Source organism: Plecotus auritus (assembly GCF_963455305.1).
Source record: "Plecotus auritus genome assembly, chromosome: 11".
Lineage (NCBI taxonomy): Eukaryota > Metazoa > Chordata > Mammalia > Chiroptera > Vespertilionidae > Plecotus > Plecotus auritus.
The window spans coordinates 43,647,444-43,669,931 of NC_137777.1; the positions used below are offsets into that span (position 1 = coordinate 43,647,444).

The following is a 22,488-nucleotide window of genomic DNA, read 5'->3' on the forward strand; positions in this document are numbered from 1 at the left end:
GCTATTTGGAGCCTTGTAATTCAGAAATTATCTTCCAGCTTTGACTCTTTTTGGCTACTTTTGCTATTTCTTTTTGGCCTCATTTACTTTTTTTTTTTTTTTTTTTTTGGAAAATGTATTGTCTGTTTTGGGGAAACAATACATTTCATTGTGTTAAGTTCTTTGGAGGAAAAATGGGTGGGATTAGTTGTTTCAAAAGTGCATGTCCATTTGATGGCATTATATATAGAGAAATCAAACTGGTGCACGCCCTTTGCAACAGTTGTTTTACTTTTATTACTAGCAAATGAACATCTGCCTAGCTTTTCGTGTTAATCACACTGCATATCATTATAGCCAAAAGGAGTGGAAGAGCCTGTCTTGGAGATTTTCCCAGGGAAACCCTGAGATCATTCATTATGAAGTGTACCACGTGGGAGTGGCTCAGAATGACCACAGTGCTGCTATTCATGGCTAAAGCAATTCCAGCCATGGCCGTGCCGAATGCCACTTTATTGGAAAAACTTTTGGAAAAGTACCTGGATGAGGATGGTGAGTGGTGGACGGCCAAGCAAAGAGGGAAAAGGGCCATCACAGACAATGACATGCAGAGCATCTTGGACCTTCATAATAAATTACGAAGTCAGGTGTACCCCACAGCATCTAACATGGAGTATATGGTAAGGAAATTTTTCTGATGGTATGTACAAAGAAATGTGTGTTGTTGTTTTTTGTTATGCTTTCAACCTGCTTGGTTAAATGCCCTCGTGCTACTATTTAATCTTTTACCATTTGTCCTGTATGACAAAAAACAAACAAACAAAAAACTCACAAAAGATTTTCTTCGAGAGTATCTTCCTATGCGTATTCTCCTATTAGTGTTCATTTCATTCTAAGAGCTTTTAGAATTTCAGAGTAGAATTAAATACCATGAGATGTCAATGCTTCTACGAAGTGCTCTAAATTCTTCTCTTACCAGGAACATTCTGATTCTGAAAATGTGAACAGCTGATGTATTTGCTTTTAAGTGACTTAGTAGAACAATTACTTTCTGATTCTTAACTAATGGAACATTCTTATGAGTGGTGAATCTGAAAAATCAGGGACCAATAATTTGAAGAAGCATTGTGGATTGCTGATTATGTACAGTCTGGAACAAAAGTAGGTTTGCAGTTGTCCATATGGAAAATAAAACAATAATTAATAAATAATAACACAAGAATAAACTCTGTGTTTTGCATACTTACAACTGTAAAATTACTTTTGCTCCACCCTGTATATATGTATGTGTGTGCATATATGTTTAATTTTTTTTTTCAAATGGGCCCTTATTTCTTACAAATATGTAAGTGACCTATTATAAAGGCTACATTTTTGTGGTGGATTTATGTTGAGTGCATGGTGATGGCTTTTTTGTTCTTCTGGATTTATTTGCGAACTTTGAAGTGTGAAAATCAGCCTGGGCAAAGGATTAAATAAAAATATGTGACCTAGCCTAATAACCTTATATGTACTCTTACAGTACAGTAGCAAGTTGGGGAACCACATTATTTTTTAAGACTACTAGCATGTAAGTCATTAATATCCCACTTTATATCCTAAAATTTTAGAAAAAAAAATTCAAAAATCTATTATACTCCTTGCATGAATTAGGAATGCACCATCAAAGACTGATAATAAATAACCATTGGTGATAGCAAACTTATTTAATGGCTATTGAGAAAACATTTCTCCCAGGATACATTGCAGGGTGCAGTTAATTTCAGTGCATCCTCTTTTTTCTTTTTTTCTGCATTTATATTCATTTTGATTGGTAACTCCCACTGAACATGGGACTTTAAAGTTCACATTACCCATTACAAAATAAGGCATTATATTATTTTAGCTTTCACTGCGAGAATATTTTACCCTAAAGAACTCAGCGGAGATTAAGAATTGGGCCCCAGCAACCAGGCTGTCTGGGTTTAAATTCTGGCACTAATACCCTGTAGCTACGAGGCTGTGGACAACTTATTAACTTATTTCTCTCTCCTTCAGTTGCCTTATGCCTACCTAGCATGTGTCCTCACGTCTGAAGGTTGTTGTGAGCGTTGAATGAGATAACTTATGTAAAATCAACTCAGTACCAGGCATATTGCAAGGTCCCATGAGGTGTTAATAAAACATATACCTAATTTTATGTCTCCACACACTGTTTAAATAGAGTAGCTGAGGAAATTGTTAGCTCTTTACAAAATTCTTTGCAGGAAATGACATCAGTAATGTCTCGCATTTCTGCTTTGTGTGTATGCTGAAGTGTTTGTCCAAAGTAAACAAACTCCATGACTTCTTCATCTATGAGCTTTCAAACAGAAAGAGCCAAGTATGGGATCTTCCCAAGGCGGCCACCGTAGGGTTATTCCACGTGGAGAGGGGTTCCGTTGCTTCTTATTTAAAATAAGAAGTTGGGAGTTCAAACCCACAAAAACAATCTGAAAACGTTTATGTGTGTTTCAAGTAATATGGAAATAATGAAAGAATGGTTCTGTGCTTCGTTCTGATGTCTGACTTCCAAAGAAAATAACTGTCTATTGTATGGTGTCTGCTTTGGGCTGTTTATCCGACTTGCTTGTAAGTTTCACTGGTTTCATTCTATCCTTGAAATGTAGATTCAGAAACCAGCCAGGGAACTGTGACTTGGCAGTGAACTCGCTGCTGAGGAGTTCAGTGCCCAACTGTAATACTGGCCCACATTTTCTGGAATACACATTTAAGGGGAGGATAAAAGAACAATGTTATTTTATTCGAAATACTGTTCATGTATGTATTACATAATAAGTCCAGATGTTTATCAACCTTGTGAAAACATAATTTATTTTAAGAGTTTTTTTTTTATTGTTTAAGTATTACAAATAGTAGTACATAGTCTCCCTTTTTTTCCCCATTGACCTTCTCCAGGCCTCCCCTAACCCCCCCACCCCCACGCACACACATGCCCTCGCGTCCCCCCGCCCCCAGTGTCTTGCGTCCATTGGTTATGTTTATATGCATGCATACAAGTCCTTTGGTTGATCTTCGAAGAGTTCTTTTAAAGTGAATTTATTCTAAGAAAAAAACTGAATGCCAGCTGAAGAGCTGTTACCTGTAAAATCTGCAATTCTCTATGCTAAATGCCACCATTTTTACTCTATAGGTCACATGACATTAACAGTTGGAATAGCCAGTTACCTTATTTACATTTGGTGCTTATTTGGGTCTATTCTTTGTCCTGGAACCTGTGGCAGCCAAGCCACATTCACACTTATTAACATACATCCCTACCCCTACTCTTATGCTCATTTAAATATCGGGCTTAAAAATTGACTCTGGGAAACCACATCTTCATTTGAAAGAGCTTACAAGCTGATTGAGAAGAATAGACACAGTTGGAAAATTTCAAGTAAGCAGAGAGAACCACATTCTCTGTCTGTGTATGAATGATGCCAAGGGAGCACAGACTAATGGAATATTCCCCATGGTGAGGGTTAATGAGTGGGGAAGACGCCCGGGACCACCACCCACTGTGGCAAAGCGTGGAGGGCATATCTCAGGTGGAGGTAGAGGATGAGGAACAGTAGGTGGCAGGCTGGTTGTCAAGAATGGAAGCAGTTAGATTGATGAAAGCACAGACCTGTGGCAGAAGGGGAGAGTGAGTTATTGATTATGGAAACCAGTGATCCTAAGGAGAGAGATTACCCACATTAAGTTTAGGGTAAAATGAGAAACTGGAGCTTTTAGGTCATCAAATGAAGTTGTTGCTGAAGAGGCAATGGATTGTAGAGGGAAAACATACTGTCTTTGGACCTAGATGCTGCTTCCTAGTGTGTGTACTCCGACAATCAGCAACCATCCTGGGCTTTGCTTTCCTCGCTGGTAACATTGCTGTAAGGATATAAACCCCACAGGCTGTAGTGAGGTAACACATCTGAACTGTTGAACGTATTCTCTTTCTTCAAACCTTTCCTTTCCATGGGTTGTAAGAGCCCCATCTCTTCGTTCTTTTATTTTCTGTTGTTTTTTTTTTTTCATCACCTGTTCTTGTTTCCTGCTCATCTCTTAACCCTTTGCTCCCCAGGTCTTCTCTAGGCCTTCTCCATTCCCTCGGGACCTTATCTACTCCTTCGATTGTAAATATCATCCATATATTGATGGCTCCATAGTCTAGATCTCCATCCAGCCATCTTCTGTGAGATGCATTTTCATATTTTCTATTGCCTGGGCCATCGCTGTGTAATATTACCCGACAGTTACTTCAAGCTAAGGTGTCCAAAAAGAAAATGAGCTATCTTCCCCTCTACTCCACCCCTGCCTGTCCTCCCACTCCGCTCCCTGGATTCTCTCTCACTGACACCTGCCCAGTCCTCTCTAAGCAAACGATAACCACAGCACCCAGAAAATCAGGCACATCCTCAACTCCTGCCTGCTCTCCACCCACTTCCACTCGACATACAAGCATAAATGTACAATTCCGTGCCAATTCTGTAGATTCTGTCTCAGAAATGTCTTTGGAATCCATCTCTTCTATTTCATCCTAACCTTTGCTCACCCCAAGATTGGCAACCATGGCTCTGAGCCAGCAGACTATACCAGTCCATTCCTACTTTCTTTCTACTTTAGTCCATCTTCCTCCCTGTTACTAAATCTCTGTTTTCCCTCAAACGAATCTGGGATGGTTACTCAGCTGCACAAAACTTGTGCTAGCTCTCTGCTGCTCACAGTTCAAGCCCAGGCTGATGAACTTAGAAAAGGAGGCGTGGTCAATCCAATATGCCCCTTACCCTCAACTCCCTTGCATATATTTGAATCTGTGTTCACATTGAACTACTCACTGTTCTTAAAGGGGGCGGTGCTCTGTGCCTCCTTGCTCAGTTTCCTATGTGCCCAGAATGCCTGTGCTTCCTGTCTGCTCCCCAACTCTTCCTCAAGACCAAGTACAAGCGTCTTTCTATAAGACTTTCTCTGGTCACTCATTCCCTAGCCCACTCCTTCTGTGCTCCTAAAAGATGTTATTCAAGCCTACTTAGTATTAACATTTTGTTGCAATTAAATATTTACATGTCTGTTTTCTTTTCCAAGACTTTGAATTCCTAGAAAGGTAAGGATTGTGCCTTATTTCTCTTTATAAACCTGCATAGAAGAAGTACTCCGTAAATATTTGTTGGTTAAATATTGTTGAACGCTCAATAAATAAGTGTTGAATGAAGGAGTAGATGGAACAATGGAATTATAGATGAGATACATGTGGGGGATAGGTAAGAGGGATTAAAATAAGAAAAGGTGTGTAAGGTAGGATATCACCAACACTGAGATACTGACCTGGGATTTGGAAACACTAGAGATGAAGTTGAATAAATGCTTCAAATAATGCAGGATTTTTCCTACTTTAAAAAATATTCACGCTGTACTATAAATTGTCCAGTAATGTGGAGCCACTGAGATTATAGTAAAAATATCCAAAAGTTCTGGAATTTAAATAATATAATGAATTAGTGGGTACCTCTTGCTACAAATTTTTAACATAGATGACTAAATTTTTAACATAGATGACTAAATTTTTAACATAGAGGACTAAATTTTTAACATAGTTGATTAAAATCAACTAAATAGTTCACCGTGTTACAAAATGTACCAAAGTCTAGAATGTGCTTTAGCCACCAGGACACTTTACCTAAAAAAGACACAGGGGCCTGTTATATGAGCCATTTTTCACAGTTATAACTATTCCCAGGTATTCTAGAGAACATTGGTAGGCTGTGCGGGGAGGGTGGATGGCTGTGCCTGCTTGCTCTTCCCTGACCTGTGGGTGAGACTTGGAACACACATTTCCAAAGACAGAACACAATGCAGGTGGGTACCCCTCCTTGTGCCAGGCAGCCGGAGGAGGCTCTGAGCCAACCAAACAGTGGCCCCTGGGGCATGTCGGTGGCTTGGTGTGCCTGTTTGCCACTGACATCTCCCCTAAGGCCATGCTTAAATTGGAATTCAAGTCTCTTCTTCTGGGCTTCAGTCCAGCAGATAATTCCAGAAACTGGACGTGGGACAGCCTTGTTTGCTGAACAGGGTGATGCTAGTCTGAGTTTTGCCCTATTTCTGACCTTCCATAGCCTGAACTCTAGCCTGAAAAAGTGTTCTTAGCTTGTGAGTTTCTCTGTTTACTCTTGTGGGATTCCTGTCTGCTGACCACATTTGCCACTAGAGACCGATATTCAGAATAAATGCAGACAAAGAAATGATGGCCTCAGGACTCACTGAGGTAAAGCTCAGTGTTTACACATTTCTTATCTTGCTAAAAGTGACAGGAATTCACTGCAATTAAGGTTTTATTGCCACGATTTCTAAAAAGACCGTTTTCTCCCTGTACACTGGCACTTGCCTGGTAATTTTAAAAAATTCAATCATTTCAAAAATATCTGCACCTATTGTTATATGATACTAGAGGCCCAGTGCACAAAATTCGTGCACTTGGGGGGGGGGTCCCTCAGCCTGGCCTGTGCCCTCTCGCAGTCAGGAAGCCCGTGGGGGATGTCCAACTGATGGCTTAGGCCCTAGCACTGCTGTGGAGACGGGAGAGGCTCCCGCCACCGCCGCTGCACTCGCCAGCCATGAGCCAGGCTTCTGGCTGAGTGGCACTCCCCCTGTGGTCAGTGTGTGTCATAGCAACCAGTCATTCGGCCATTTGGTCGATTTGCATATTAGCCTTTTATTATATAGGACTCGAGGCCCGATGCACGAAGATTTGTGCAAGGATGGGCCTTCCTTCCTCTGGCTGCTGGCACCGCCTTCCCTTCGGCCGGAGCCACCTTTCCGCCTTCCCACGCTGCCCAGAGGCCCAGAGCAGCTGGGGCGGTGCAGAATGCCTGCGTCATCACCTGACGCAAGCATCCCACCCTGCCCCAGCCGCTCGGCGCCTGCATATGCAAATTAACCCACCATCTTTGTTGAGTTAATTTGCATACTCCTGATTGGCTGGTGGGCATCACGATGGTACGATCAATTTGCATCTTACTCTTTTATTAGTGCAGATAATTTACATGCCTTGAAAGGTACATGAAATGCCTTTCTGATTTCAAAGAATATTATCATTATTTAAATTATTAAGGCTTAAAATTCTCTGTTTGCAATAGGTTATCTAATTTTCCTAAGGTAATTTTATTTTAATAATATCAATCCATCTAACAGGAAGATAGGCTATTGCAATAACCCATCTAATAATATTGTTTAGATACAATAAAGTTATGTGTTAAGTATCTTGGTCTACAGAATTAAAAGTTCACAAAACCTTAATTTGAATAGATAGTTGTTGTTTTTAATTTTTTTTAAGACACTAACACTTTCAAATTAATGTATTTTTTCTTTTGAATGTTGTACTGTAGGTGGCAATACCTGTGGGAAGAAAGTGACATTCTATTGAATTTAGTATTTACTTACCCTGGAGTTTTGGGAGATTAAGGATTCCTCCTTAAATGTAAGCAGCAAATCTAGGGTCTTAGCAAGCAAGGCAGGAGGGAAGTGGTTTAACAGAAGAGTCCAACACCCAGAGCCAGAAAAATGCCACAAAATGTTGAAATTGTTACTGCTACTTATTCCTTCCAGGTATTAGGAATTTACCATATGCCAGGCACTGTCTAGAGCCCAGTAATACACAACAAAATGTCCTTCCTGCCTGGAATAGGAGTGAAAGACCTTGAATCTGCACACTCAGCAAGGGGCCCATGGCTGGCAGAGTGTGAGGGTTTGAAGAGATGTAGGAAACCAGGCCAGGGGTCTAAGTGAGGAGGGCAGAAACAGACCTGGGGAAAGGCTCACTTTCAGTCTGGGTGATGAGAAGACATTTAAGCTATTTGAACAGACTGACATATATATGATCTCACCTACTCAGAATCACTCTGGTTTTGTTGAGAATTGACGTCTGGTGGTGGGAGGTGGGGCAAAGGTATGAACAGGGAGACAAGCTATTGCAATAATCCATCTAACAGCTGATGGTGGCTAGGGGTGGGGTGGCTAGAAGTGGGTGGTGAGAAGTGGCCAGAGTGTGAACACATCCTAAACCCCTTTTGTAATCACATCAATCTCAGAAAATTCAAGGAGACGATGGCAGGACTAATGAATTAAATTGACTTGGTCAGGTGCAGGTCTAAATCCACCCAAACCCTAGCTGCAGTTTTTAAAAACCAGTGGGAGTTTCCATTCTGGTTTGTTGGGGGAATACTCCGGATCTTTCAGCTGATAGTGACTTCGAGAATAGAGAGATTCCAGAAATCACCTGGTTACTCGATACCCATTTTGCCAGCCCATTTTAAGAGAGGAAAGGAGTTGGAACCCACCTCTGCCTCCTCAAGTGCCCACTGTTTTCTCAGGTGATCTGCCCTCCCCTTCCAAAAGCCAGTCTACTCTCACTCCCTCCCTAAGCAACAGAGGATGAGAACATTAGCATGAAAAGCAGGACAGTGGGCCAATCCCTGTTCAGTAATTATGTATTCCACTTACAGTAGGCTAGGTCAGCTATGATGTTCAGTAGGTTAGTTGTATTAAATGCATTTTTGACAATGATACTTTAAATTTACAATGGGTTTATAAGGATGTTAGTAACCCCATCTTAAATAGAGGAGCATCTGTACTCGGAGACAATGAGAGGGATTAAAAGTGTGTGTGTGGGGGGAGTAATACAGACCTAAACTCAGCTCCCACCCTCTGATTTCCTGTCTGTGTCTTCCATTGGCCAAATCCAACTGGAATCCGGGCCTAAGAGCCTGAAATAACTCGGTATGTAGAGTTGAGCCTTTTGGGACAGTGAACAGGCACTTAGGAGCTCAGAAAGGCTATCTAGGAACAAAAGAAGAATACTTAACACAGTATCCTTTCTCAGATTTTCAAGTAAGGACTTTTGAAAACCATATTTTTTTAAACTATCACCTTAGTCATTGTTTCATTGTTGAAGAAAACTGAGTGAAAATGCTATGGGTATCAAACCAGCTTTGAGCTTCCTAGCAGCTTGGGGAAACAGGAAAACGTAGGGCTTGCGCAGCTCCCAATGACTGTTTGGAAGCATAACAATTTATCATTCTTGAGGCAAGAATTATTAGTGAAGACCTAGTATAGGTTTCTCAATATAGGCACAATGAGCAACTTAATATAGCCGTTTCACTAAAAGTCTGTAAACATATACATGTTAATGTTTGTTAGTTTTAATGTTAGCCTTTGGTTTAAATTGCGGTTATAGTGTTAAATTGTAGGTTTCAGTTTCTCTGTGTCCATAAACTGTTTCTTGTATTAACTTCTCCAAGAAGTTTTTCATTTGCTAATCCATCTCTTTTTATTTTTGAAAATTAGAAAAGCATCCCTGAGTACATTAAATAAAAGCAATTAATATTTTATTTACTTTCGACACCCCAGTTATTATTATTTTGATATTCAGATATAAACTAATACATAAGTAGGTACTATAGAGTCATTTATTATGAGAGCTTATCTTTCCTTTCATATATTTTTCTGGGCTTGACTTTCAGTTCAGTCTTGAATCTATCTAAAATCAATGGGCTGTCAATAAACTAAAATACAGGTGTTCCTTTTTATAAATTGAGTCCATGTGTAAAGAACTGATAGATGGTACTTTCTCAATTGCTAAAGAATTTCCTTAAATACTGCGTCTCCCCAAGCATCCAGAACATAGTCTTGAGAATTACTAACTGCTCCCATCTTAAATGACAAGAAACAAAATGAAGACATCGTAGCTCTGAAGTCAACACAAAGATATGGCATTTACAGAAATAATCCAAGTTCAGCTATTGAAGGGTTTCTGAATTAAGACCCAACAAATTGGATACAGATCTGTCTAGTAATCTGTAAATTATGTGATTAAGAAGGCTCAGAATGGGGTGAGATAATGGGGTTAGTTGTATTAAATGCTGCATTGGGGTTAGTTGTATTAAATGCTGAACATCATAGCTGACCTAGCCTACTGTAAGTGGAATACATAATTACTGAACAGGGATTGGCCCACTGTCCTCCTCTGCTTTTCATTGTCATTGGAATGACTTCCAAGAGGAGAGAGAATGTGAATAGGACTTTGGTGAAAGGATAAAATTTAAGTAACTAAAGAGGCAAGGAGGGGAAAGAAAGAACTTCCCTTAGGGGAAAATCTCTGATGGACTCAATGCCAAGACATATGAATGAACAGGAGCTGGAACCTCCTCAAGGCGCAGTTATGCAGTGTAGGGTCCTAATACCTGCCTGGTCTTAGAAATGGTGTAGCTTGGATTTATCTCCTGGTCTACCATATCAGAATCTCATTTTAAAAAGATCTCCCGGTGTTTTATAAGCTCTTTAAAGGTCCAGAGAAGCAGCTGTGGTGCAGTCCATGTTGGAGTAGGTGGGGCATACGTGCCTAGGTAAGTTATGGCCAGTCTCCCGAGGGCCTTGGCAGTGAGTGAGATGGGATGAATTAGCAGACGTTCTGTAGAAATGTAAGGATTGTGTGAAATGAATGGCTCTGCTGCCTCACAAGGACAACCTACCCTACATCATGCATGCAGTCTGTCTGTTTAATCTTATATAATAAAAGGCTGATGTGCAAATTGTCCCCTCGGGAGTTTGACCACTGGCCATGATGTGCCCTGACTAGCAGGGGCCAGGGTGGAACAAAGGAAGGCCCCAGCGCCCAGCTGGAAGGCCCTCATTGGCCCTGATCGCTGGCCAGGCCTGGGGACCCTACCCATGCATGCATTTCGTGCACTGGGCCTTTAGTATTGAAATAATGGGTTTAACTAATCATTTTGTGAGTTTATCTACCTATTAAATTTCCATTTCAAGAATTATTTTAATTTTAATACAATGAAGAGGCAATTCCCTCAATTTTCAGATCGCTGCATTTTTAAGGCTTTTGGGCCTTGCTTTAAAGTGGATTTTAAGTAAAACACCACCACATCTGTCTCCTGTCTCTAACTTCCAGGAGACCCTAATAAGTGCATTGCCCCAGGTAATTCGACTTTCTCAGTACCTGGCAAGGCCTGTCTGCCCAGTAACACAGGTGTTTCCTTTGAAATCTGAGCCTTGTGCATTTTCCCTGTAACTACAAAGTCTTTTCAAAACAGGTGAAGCAGTGTAGTTAAACACCTGAGGTCATTTCGGAGTTGTCAGGAATGTATTGCTGTTTTCAATAGCGCTTTTTATACCAGATGACTTTGTCACAAAAACATCATACACTCTTTCAGCATGGATGCACTTATTTATTTATTTCATTGATGCTAGTTTCTTTACAGTTCTAATCACACCACCAACAGGGAGAAAAGAGGGTGGCTTTAAAGATTTTATAATGAGGCATTATTTTTGGAATTTAAATCTGAAATCTTGTGAACTGTCAAATGTGTTGCTTCCATAGAATAATGAATTCGTTCTTGAAGGTCAAGTTATCACTGTTGAGAAGATCACATTGACACTTTTTCAATTCAATTCTTGAATTGCACTTTCTGATTTAAATAGGAAAACACAACAGTGATTTGGGAGGGATTTCAATTTGACATAGAATGGATAATTTGCAAATCTTTTTTTTCCAGAAGTGGTGGCCCAGCAAGAATTACCCTTTAAAGGTGGTATTTAGAAAGAGATAACTTATATGTCTGATTTTCTTCAACTACTTCTATTCATGAGCTGGCTGAAAAAATCCTGCTGTTCCTTTTAGCTGTGGGGGGATATTACATGTAGAAAACTACTTTATTTCAAAGATTTTCCCATTGGGTTTTTAGGACTAAGCTGAAGAGAGACCTGGTGTTAACTTTTTACTGAGAATATTTACTGAATGATTTAAGAGAGAAACAGAAAGGGAGAGAGAGATAGAAACATCAATGATAAGAACCATCTATCGGCTGCCTCCTGCACTCCCCCCACTGGGGACCGAGCCTACAACCGGGGCATGACTCCTGACCGGGAATCAAACCATGACCTCCTGGTTCATAGGTTGACGCTCAACCACTGAGCCACACTGGCCAGGCTCAGCTGGCATTCTTAAAGAGACTAACTTGTGGTTTACTCTGAGTATTACTTAACATACATATATCCAAGCCTACTGCTGCCTCTACCATTGCTGTGGTTCCTGCTTGTAAATTGGACACCTAAAATGCCCCTTCTAAAGCTCAGGGACCATCGTGGAAGAGGTGGGCGTGTGAGATAGTAAGAGTCAGATAAGAGGGGGGATTGTAACCATGCAGAAACTTCACTTCTTCAATATGAACTTTTCTCCTTTCTTTCCTTTTGGTTCACACTGGCCTCATCCAGCACTCTGAATCCCGACTCCTTCTCCCCTTCATATCCACTCCCTTCATCATCAAGCCCTCAGGACAATGAGGTTCTGGTCAGAATTAGTTGTTCTGAGGAACAAAACCTGTGTTCTATTGACCACAGACACAGAGTTTCAAAGTAGAGATAACACCCGGCCAGTGTTGGAGCGTCGACCCGTGAACCAGGAGGTCACAGTTCAACTCCCGGTCAGGGCACATGCCCAGGCTGCAAGCCCAATCCCCTTTACTAGGAATATTTTCTTGTTTTATTCAATCAGTTAACTATCAGTTTTGGATGATATTAAAACTTTGTCATATAGAGAATAGTCAGAAATAATTGATCTCTGCTCTATACACCTAATTGGAAGATCTGGGATGTTCTTGGTTTTACATTCCTGAAAATCACAACATAGCTTTTGCTTTTTAGTTAAGAAATGCCCTTAATTATGAATAAGAAGATTATTTTACAGTTTATGGTGTTTTACAAGCACTACGGGTATTCCGTAAGAGACTATAAGTACAAAATAATAGAATTTTGAAGCTAAAAAAAAATGGAAGAGACTTTTTCAGCTTCCTAATGTTACAGATAAGTAAACAAACCAAATTTGACATATTCAAAAATAAATTTGAAAATATACAATTTCAGTAGTCAGGAAAATTTTGCCAGGGTCTAACATGTATTTTAATTACACGTAACTTGAGTAATTTGGACAAGTGCAAGCATACTTTTAGCTCCGTTAATGTAAGAAAAGGAAAGGGAAATTTATCACGAATGGCCTCACCTGCAAATGTCAGAGGACATGACCCTAGGGAAGGGGGATTCTCAATACCATTGGAAGCTGGAGTGCTATTATTTCCAACAACTCGGAATTAAAGTAGGCTTGGAGATAGGAGGGGACAAAAGAATTCATTTTTCAGTTGTTTTCAAATGCTTAAATAGTTTTTAAAAATAATTTCATAATACTACTTACGGTTGTCAATAGTAGGATGGTAAGACCATAGCTTCCAGCTTAGATCTGGACTCCCAGTGAAATTGCCCTTTCAACACCACCATGGTTTCATGTTATTACTTTGCCAGAGAGCAGTGCATATTTTAAAAATCCATATGAAACATTAAATTGTATCATGAACTGGTATTGTTGTCATTAATTAGCCAGGGGTGGGCAAACTTTTTGACTCGAGGGCCACAATGGGTTCTTAAACTGGACCCAAGGGCCGGAACAAAAGCATGGATGGAGTGTTTGTGTGAACTAATATAAATTCAAAGTAAAGGAGCGGAGGGGAGAGCAAGAGAACCCTCCGCTCTTTCGGCTCCGCGGGCCGGATAGAACAGCCGAACGGGCCGGATCCGGCCCGCGGGCCGTAGTTTGCCCATGGCTGAATTAGACTATATAATGGTATGATAGTCCAAGACCAATTATTATTATTAATTTATATTTATTGTTGAAAGTATTACAGATGTCTCCCTTTTCCCCCCATTGACCCTCTCCACCCTGCTCTTGCCCCCCACCACCTTCACCACACTATTGTGTCCATGGGTTATTTTTTGCATTTATCTTGGAAATCCATGCTTTTATGTCTCTGGGTCTATTTTGCTCATCAGTTTATTTTGTTCATTAGATTTCACATAAGAAAATGCTCATCTTTAGACAAATTCTTAGTGACTAACCTTGGCCTTCAACTCTTATTTAATGTACTATAATAATAATTTTTAAGCTATAAAGATTAAACAATTCTCAGGACATGCATTTTCAAATGATGTGAATTTAGAAAAAGCTCTAAATTAACTGTGGTCAAGGAGTGCTTTTGACAACACAATCATTTTTAAGAGAGAAAACTATTTCCATGTCAAAGAGAAGGAAAAATTAATATGACTAAGGACTGTTTTTGTCTCGTGTACAGTACTGATTTTGCCCAAGGTACTGGCAACTGGCAATAGTAACTCTATTTCAAACTACATTGTTGAGTAATATCCAACCTTCTTTGATTGTCTGTTACTAAAGCAGGATAAGCAGGTATTCGAGTAGGAATCAGAATTGTATATGCTCATTCATACTTTCCAAAGTATAGCAGGCAATGGAATTGTCTGTACATGTCTAGATAGCTACATAACTTCCAATTTCTACATGTAAAACATTTTAGCACTAAAATTACTATATATTTATTGGTTTACTTTTGAAAGTCCTTTGGTAATATTTAAGATTTCTCTCTCTCTCTCTCTCTCTCTCTCTCTCTCTCTCTCTCTCTCTCTCACACACACACACACACACACACACACACACAAACACACACACACACACAAACACAAACACACACACACACACTGTAGAGCCTCCAGGTTGAACTAGCTTAAAAATAACATTGGAGCCAAAGAATGTCAATTGCTTTCTGTTTCTTTTAGTAATAAAACTTAATTCGATGCTTTACTGGGCTCTAAGAAGAAACAGCCTAGGATGTAGGTGGAAAATAGAGTGTTTTTCATTTCTATACACCTCAAGTACTCATCTTATAAAGAAATGGTAATTTTAAGTGCGGTTTGGCTTTAAATTAGTGCTGGGTGAAGAGTTCAGAGAGGAAAAAAGCCCTTCAGGCCATCTTGATTTAATTTACAACCTGAATTTAAATAGAAATGTATAGAGACTAACCTACATTTAAATGGGATTGGTATGAATTACTGGTGGTCTTAAAACCTGACATATAATGTTGTGGCATAAAAATATACATCCCATGTTGTTATGGTAATATTTCTTCTAGGACAGCTATATTTTTAGTATGTATTTTTCAAAAAGAATCTTCTTGATTTGTATTATTGAGCTTGACCTAAACACCTATGCTTGAATAGATCTTTAAATAATCACTTTAAAAATTGTCACTAATTAATATTTATTAAATACTAGAGGCCTGGTGTATGAAATTGGTGCACGGGTGAAGGATGTTTTAGGCAAAGGAAACAATGCCACGGAGAGCAAGGAAGAGCAGGGTTTGTGATGGGGAACAGGGACTAAGGGTCTTGAACTTCGTGGATATGGGAATTTGTTGCATGTTGTTCAGACAGAGGAATCACTTCAGTGTATCTGTGTCCACTTAGGTAATTCTCAACGCTTGTTAGAGTAGAGTGGAGGGATGGGAGATGAGACAAGGACATTAAGGAGAAGGCTAATGAAAATATCTTGAGAGATGGTGAACAACTAGACTAAGATGATGATTTTACAAATGAGTACAACGGGAGAAAACATAGGAACTGAGCAATACTATATTTTGAAGAAATGCCCAAACTATACATATATGTTAAATGTTGGTATCTGTATTTTGCTTTTGTTTTGAACTACAGACATGGGATGTCGAGCTGGAGAGGTCTGCAGAGTCCTGGGCTGAAACGTGTTTGTGGGAACATGGGCCTGCAAGCCTGCTTCCATCCATCGGACAGAATTTGGGAGCACATTGGGGAAGGTATCTTCACATGTAACTTTTTTGTTTCTGACAACATGTTTGAAATGAAATGCTTATTAATTCATGTAGCACATTTTCAAAGGCTTGGTGCCAAAAAGGAAAACAAATAATCACAGCAACACGAATAATAAAAAAATAAATATACAAGGATGAGCAACAGTATTTGAGACTTGTTTTTATTTTAAATCATTGATATAATAGTAATGAAATGGGTATAGGTATTTAAGATTAATGCCTCACACAAAAATCTGTCTACCCTCCTATATCAATCTATTTGAAATACTTGGTTCTACATTTTCTCCAACTTGACTTGCTCTTTGTGGTTATTTCATTTCAAATAGATATAGGCCTCCAACATTTCATGTCCAAGCATGGTATGATGAAGTGAGAGACTTCACCTACCCATATGAACATGAATGCAACCCGTATTGCCCATTCAGATGTTCTGGTCCTGTATGTACTCATTATACACAGGTATGTTTGGGGCACATTTACTTCATTTCTCAAAGTTGAATTTGTGTAACTATGGGAGAACGTAGGCTACTGAACTTGTGTCTTTCTTATAGCTTTTGGTATGGTTATTAATTATATAGTTATTGATGTATGTAGAATAAGCTTAGAAATGTCTACAAGCAATGTAAGTAATGATCAGGAAAAACTCTCCAAACACATATACTTAAAAAGACTTTATTGCAATGATTTTACATATGAAATATTTTAAATATGGCCCCTATAAATGCAAGTGGGGTAGAAATTTACTACCTTCAAATTCAGGTGTCATTATTTTTTATTTTCCAAAGTATGAAAGTATTGTTTTATTTACCACTGATATCCGGTATTTACCTGTGTACAGCATTTAATCTTTTTTATTTTTATTTAATGCTTCTATTTCGTATTGGATATGTTTTAACTTTGAAATCACACACCTGAAGGCATATTCAACTAGATAAAGCTTACCACAGTTGAGAGTTTCCAGAAGACCTGTGGCTGCTTATTAGGGAAATAAAGCCGAGAATTTGTCCTCTATGCCTTTGCATGTGACAAGATCAGTACTGAACTCCCCAACAACCAGTGGCCCAATGAAAATACCACGTTGTATAAGAAATGTGAACACCTAAATTTTTGCTCCAGTACTTTCTGTTTAAGATGAGAAATTCTGTTCCTTTGTTAGGTAAGTTTCTTCATAGAAACATTAACACAGAATTTAGGTTTGTGAAAATATAACTTTTGAATTATTTAGTAAGTGTATTCTGAAGATGCTTTTTATAGCCAGACAAAGTTATTCAGCTGTTGCTCTGTTATTTTAATTGAATTAAGCGTTTTCCCAAGTCTTAGGAAAAATATCCTTTTGGATATTGCCTCATTTCATTTTGAATGATAAATGTTTGTTTCTCAAATTGTGTTTTATACATTTCCCTCTCGGATATGTTGGGTCTTACTGCATCTCCACTTGCCATTTCTGAACCTTTCTTTTCTCTCCCGTAGGTGGTGTGGGCAACAAGCAGCAGAATAGGCTGTGCCATTAATTTGTGCCATAACATGAACATCTGGGGGCAGATATGGCCCAAAGCAGTCTACTTGGTGTGCAATTATTCCCCAAAGTAAGTAGACAAAAGACCAGTGTCATACGTAAATTTTTCTTAATAACATGAAAATAACTTTATATTGCTGATTTTTTCTCATTTTCAGTGTGTACTATTGAGTAAAGTATATAGTTTTAACTCATTTTACTTAATACGACAATAATTGTGGTTGCCTGATGCGTAAAATCAGTACTTCAAAGGAATTAAGAAGTTGAAAATATGATCCTCGTGAAGACAGGAATCATATTTGTGCCTTCATTTTTACTATGACACTGCATAAATATTCAATAATTTTGATTTGTTAGAGATGAACAACTGCAGATTAACTGAGAAATGCATTTTTACCTGTGTAAAGACCATTCAAATGATGACATTGAAAATATCACACAGTCATATGTAGGGTCAAAGCTAAGTCTAAAATCTGTTTTTATTAAAACAAATGGAATATAGATGAGTATTCCATAGCAGAGTTTGGTGTTCTGCCAAAGTTTGATTTTATAATTTTTTTTCTAAATATATTTTATTGATTCTTTACAGAGAGGAAGGGAGAGAGATAGAGATTAGAAACATCAATGAGAGGAACATTGATCAGCTGCCTCCTGCATGCCCCCTACTAGGGATGTGCCCGCAACCAAGGTACATGCCCTTGACTGGAATCGAACCTGGGACCCTTCAGTCCGCAGGCTGGCGCTCTATCCACTGAGCCAAACCGGTTAGGGCTGATTTTATAATTTTTAACAATATGTATAACAAATTACTTGGTATATTTCAAACAAATGAGGCAGCAATTTACATTTAAACTGGGTAACCAAAAGATTCTGTGGTAAAAGATATAAATGTCTTAAATCTACACATCAAAATCATCACTTAGAAGATTCTTATACAGTAATATTTTGCAATGTCTTATAAATGATGCTATTAGACAATCTCTTAAGAGTACTGATCATCTCTTTAAGGGGGAACTGGTGGGGCCACGCCCCCTACAAACACGGAAGGCCCTGTTCAGCTTGCCCACCCAGCTTTGGAGGAGGCTGTCGGGAAAATCTGTGCTACAAAGGTATGTGCTATTGTGTCCTGGCACCTTGGTTGATATTTTAATTTAACTTGTGCATTAATTACTGTTCTAGAAAAAAACAAATGTGTATTTAATTACTCAAAAAATTTCCAGAACTCTATTTCAAACATTTTGAAGACACTATTTAGAATATTTAAAAATATGCTTAATAGTAACACCTTGTATACCAATATGCATTTAAAGGAATGTTTCATGATTATTCCAGATAACTTCTAATTGTACTTGGGAATTTATCCCAGAGTGACAAGTATATTTGCATTCTTAAAAGCTATCTTGGTATATTGTTGACTGGTGTTGTCTCCATAACTAATCATTTTTTGAAGGAGTTAGCAATTTAACACAATTTATTTTTAGCACTTTAAAAGCTTTTGCCAAAATACTATGATTCTTACTTGAACCATGCTCAATTAATTGTACTGATGCTCTGCTTCTCATTGTAGAGTATACAATTTCTCATGCCAAAATAAGAAAAAAGAGAATAGTATTGTAAAAGTATTATACAAAGCAGTACCCTCAAATGCATTTGATGTCCTAAAGTAACAAATATGGTGTCCTACCTGTAGCACAGGAAGATAAACTGGATATGGCAAAGCTTTGTGAAAGTCATCATGCTTTTGTTGGGCATCCATCCATGTGAACATTTTTTACTCTCTTTTACTTTTTTGTTAATGATGACTAAATGAAGACTAATGCAGGCTGAGTGTATTAGAAAATCTGTGAGTACATGATCCCCGCTCATAAGGAAATGTGCCCTTTTTTCCTTAATGACTCAATGCTCATTTGCTATAATAAGTGACCAGAAGTGACCAAATGTTTCACTCTGTTCTATGAGCCATTTAAAATTCCTAGAAACATTTTTCATTATATGTGAGTCTGTCTGTTCTCCGTCCTGTCCTCTTTACCCCCAAACCTCCAGCCTACTTACCCCTCCCCCAATGGCCACTGCATTTTACTCATTTTACTTAAACCTTACCCTGACGTCCTTTTTTTAGGTTCTGACCCCTTCATATAATCCAACCTGGAAAAGATATTAAATTCAAAGTTCGAAATAATTCTCCATTGTCAAAGTTTAAATTTTTGCACATTGAATTTCCTTCTGAAAGAGGACAACCTTTTCAGGAAAGCTGATGTAATAAATAACAAGGGTGTATCAATCCTTCTTTGGGCTGAATTCCTTATTGGAGAAATTTAAATGTGATCATCCTGAAACTATTAAGAGGATGATTTCCTTTGGGAAAACAAATTCAAATTCACTAAGCCCTGACTTTATTAGATCACTGGGTAGACTTCACAGTGTCTTATGAAAACTAATCACTGATAACATGAATTGTACTGATTCTTTGCTTCTCACAATATAAGCAAAGGTTAGAAAAGACTCCATTTAAGAGCCAAATGGTAGCATCAATAAATCAAGGGCTCAAAAGCTGATGTGTGTTTCATTCACTCCAATGTATTACATAAGAGCACCTCCTTAAGTCAAAACCTGTGCTGAAAATAGTACTGACTCATTTGAAACAGCATGGAGGGACCTAGAGAGTATCATGATAAGTAAAATTAGCCAGTCAGAGAAAAGACATGTACCATGTGTTCTCACTTGTATGTGGAATCTAATGAACAAAATAGATCCAGAGACATTGAAGCATGCAACAATCTGATTTATTTCAGAGGGGACGGGGGAGCAGGAAGAGGTTAACCAAAGAACTTACATGCATATGTGCCTAACCCATGGACACGGACAATAGTGCAGCGAAAGCCTGGGGAAGGGGTGGGAGTGCAGTGGAGGGGGTCAATGGGGGGGGGTGGGGAAGGGGGACATCTGTAATACTTTGAACAATAGTAAATTTTAAAAAACTGATGATTTTTCTAGTTTTAAATGTTAAACAGATATGTCAAGATTTATCCTTATTTGATCATTTGTACAAATTTAAGTGGGATTCATATTCCTTAACTCCATTCTCTCTAACAGAAGGATCAGAGAGGTACTACACTCCCCGTGAAGAGGAAACCAATGAAATTGAACGGCAGCAATCACAAGTCCATGACACCCACGTTCGGGCAAGAGCGGATGATAGTAACACAAACGAAGTTGTAAGCACGCAGCAAATGTGTAAGATTTCTGCATTATTTACGAAAATTTTAAGGTTTAACTCAGCCAGTGTTGCTCAGTGGTTGAGTAGCAACCCATGATCCAAGAGGTCACCAGTTCAGATCCGGGTCAGGGCACATACCTGGGTTGCTGGCTGGATCCCCTGTAGGGGATGTGTGGGAGGCAGCTGACTGATGTTTCTCTCTCATTAATATTTCTGTCTCTCTATCCCTCTACCTTCTTCTCTCTCTAAAATCAATAAAAAACATTTTTTTAAAAAAAGGTTCGCATAGGTGGAATATCCATCTATATTTTATCACCTTTAATATTTTTAGAATGGTAAAAGCTTGCCATTATATTGACTGTGAAGAATTATATAGCACCTTTCACATTTTGTACATTAATTTTTTTCTTTTAGCTCAAATTGTTTCTTGTGAAGTAAGATTAAGAGATCAGTGCAAAGGAACAACCTGCAATCGGTAATATTTATTATTATTGTCAAAATTAACTGACAAAAATGTCAGAAATATTTTCATTTTTTTGCTGACATTCAGAGAAACTAAATTTTGTTCCCATTTTCTTCCATTTAGATATGAATGCCCTGCTGGCTGTGTGGATAGTAAAGCTAAAGTTATTGGCAGTGTATATTATGAAATGGTAACTATTAGAGAAATACAATTATTTGGGGATAGAGTCCTTTCATATAATATATAATTTTTAATGTGCAAAATAATTTATATAAGCATAGATATTTTGCTCAGAAATGCTTGTCAAATTTAAAGTTATGTAAATAGTAACTAGTTGTCTTTTATGCAGATCTCTAATATTTTAATATCTTTTTCTCCTCCCCTTTTCACCAAGCAATCCAGTATTTGTAAAGCTGCAATTCATTATGGTATAATAGACAATGATGGCGGTTGGGTAGATATCACTAGACAAGGAAGAAAACATTATTTCATCAAGTCCAATAGAAATGGTATTCAAACAATCGGGTAAGTACTTGCCTGCTCTTTTGATTTTAAATTGTAACAATGAGGTAATAAATTATTTTGGGGCAAAGCATAGAAGAATTTATACAGAGAGAAACTGGTCATTTTCAAGGTTCATTTTGGCTACAACATTTCCATAGACAAAAAGAAGAAAAAGTGTTGAAATTAAAGTTGAATGCTTTGCTTCTGAAGAATATCCTGAACTCCAAATTTTTTAGTTTCATTAAGAATGTACAAATTTATAGTGATTTTCGATGTGAGCCAATAAACTTTTCAGCTATGACAGAAAATATTGCAGGGAAGGCTTATAGATTTGCTTATTCTCCCTGCCCTGTTTAGGGGAGAATAGTTTATTTTTTACAACAGTAACTTTGTTAATAAACTGAGATTAGTAGATAACAAAGAGCATTTTGAAAAGTCACTAAGTTTCCTATATAATAAAGAGGTAATATGCAAATTGACCCTCACGCCCTTGCATAAGATGGCTGTCCCCATGTGGTCAAAGATGGCCACCACAAGATGGCTGGCAGGGGAGGGCATTTGGGGGCAACCAGGCCGGCAGGGGAAGGCAGTTAGGGGCAACCAGGCTGGCAGGGGAGGGCAGTTAGGGGCGACCGGGCCAGCAGGGGAGGGCAGTTGGGGGTTACTGGGCCAGCAGGGGAGGGCAGTTGGGGGTTACTGGGCCAGCAGGGGAGGGCAGTTGGGGGCAATCGTGCCAGCAGGGAAGTGGTTAGGGGGTGATTAGGCTGGCAAGCAGGCGAGCAGTTGGGAGCCAGCAGTCCCAGATGGTGAGAGGGATCACAGATTGGAGAGAGTGCAGGCTGGGCTGAGGGGCCCCCACCCCATGCACAAATTTTGTGCACCGGGCCTCTAGTATAATATATCACCTTTCTTTTGTTCATTTAAATGTAATTTAATCTATACTAATAAAAGGGTAATATGCTAATTAGACCGGGAGACCTTTTGGACAAAGCCATGGTAGCGGGACCAAGGCAGAGACGGGGGCGATCAGACCAGGAGGGCAGGGCAGTTGGGG

At 38.8% G+C, this 22,488-nt stretch overlaps 1 protein-coding gene across 2 annotated transcripts in view; it reads left to right on the top strand.

Moving 5' to 3' along the window:
• Positions 1–398: 398 nt before the first annotated feature.
• CRISPLD1 (cysteine rich secretory protein LCCL domain containing 1) overlaps positions 399–22,488 on the top strand; it is a gene marked incomplete at its 5' end in the record, with an annotated part of 34,278 nt that continues 12,188 nt past the window's right edge. The window contains 9 exons of one of the 2 annotated variants that reach the window (XM_080646367.1): positions 399–659; positions 15,601–15,719; positions 16,061–16,193; positions 17,205–17,320; positions 18,259–18,359; positions 20,344–20,484; positions 20,882–20,942; positions 21,054–21,120; positions 21,325–21,455. In XM_080646367.1, coding sequence (XP_080502493.1) covers positions 399–659; positions 15,601–15,719; positions 16,061–16,193; positions 17,205–17,320; positions 18,259–18,359; positions 20,344–20,484; positions 20,882–20,942; positions 21,054–21,120; positions 21,325–21,455 — 1,130 coding nt within the window. Of the gene's footprint in view, positions 660–15,600; positions 15,720–16,060; positions 16,194–17,204; positions 17,321–18,258; positions 18,360–20,343; positions 20,485–20,881; positions 20,943–21,053; positions 21,121–21,324; positions 21,456–22,488 lie in introns of those variants that run through there. The other variant, XM_080646368.1, reaches the window with a different exon arrangement.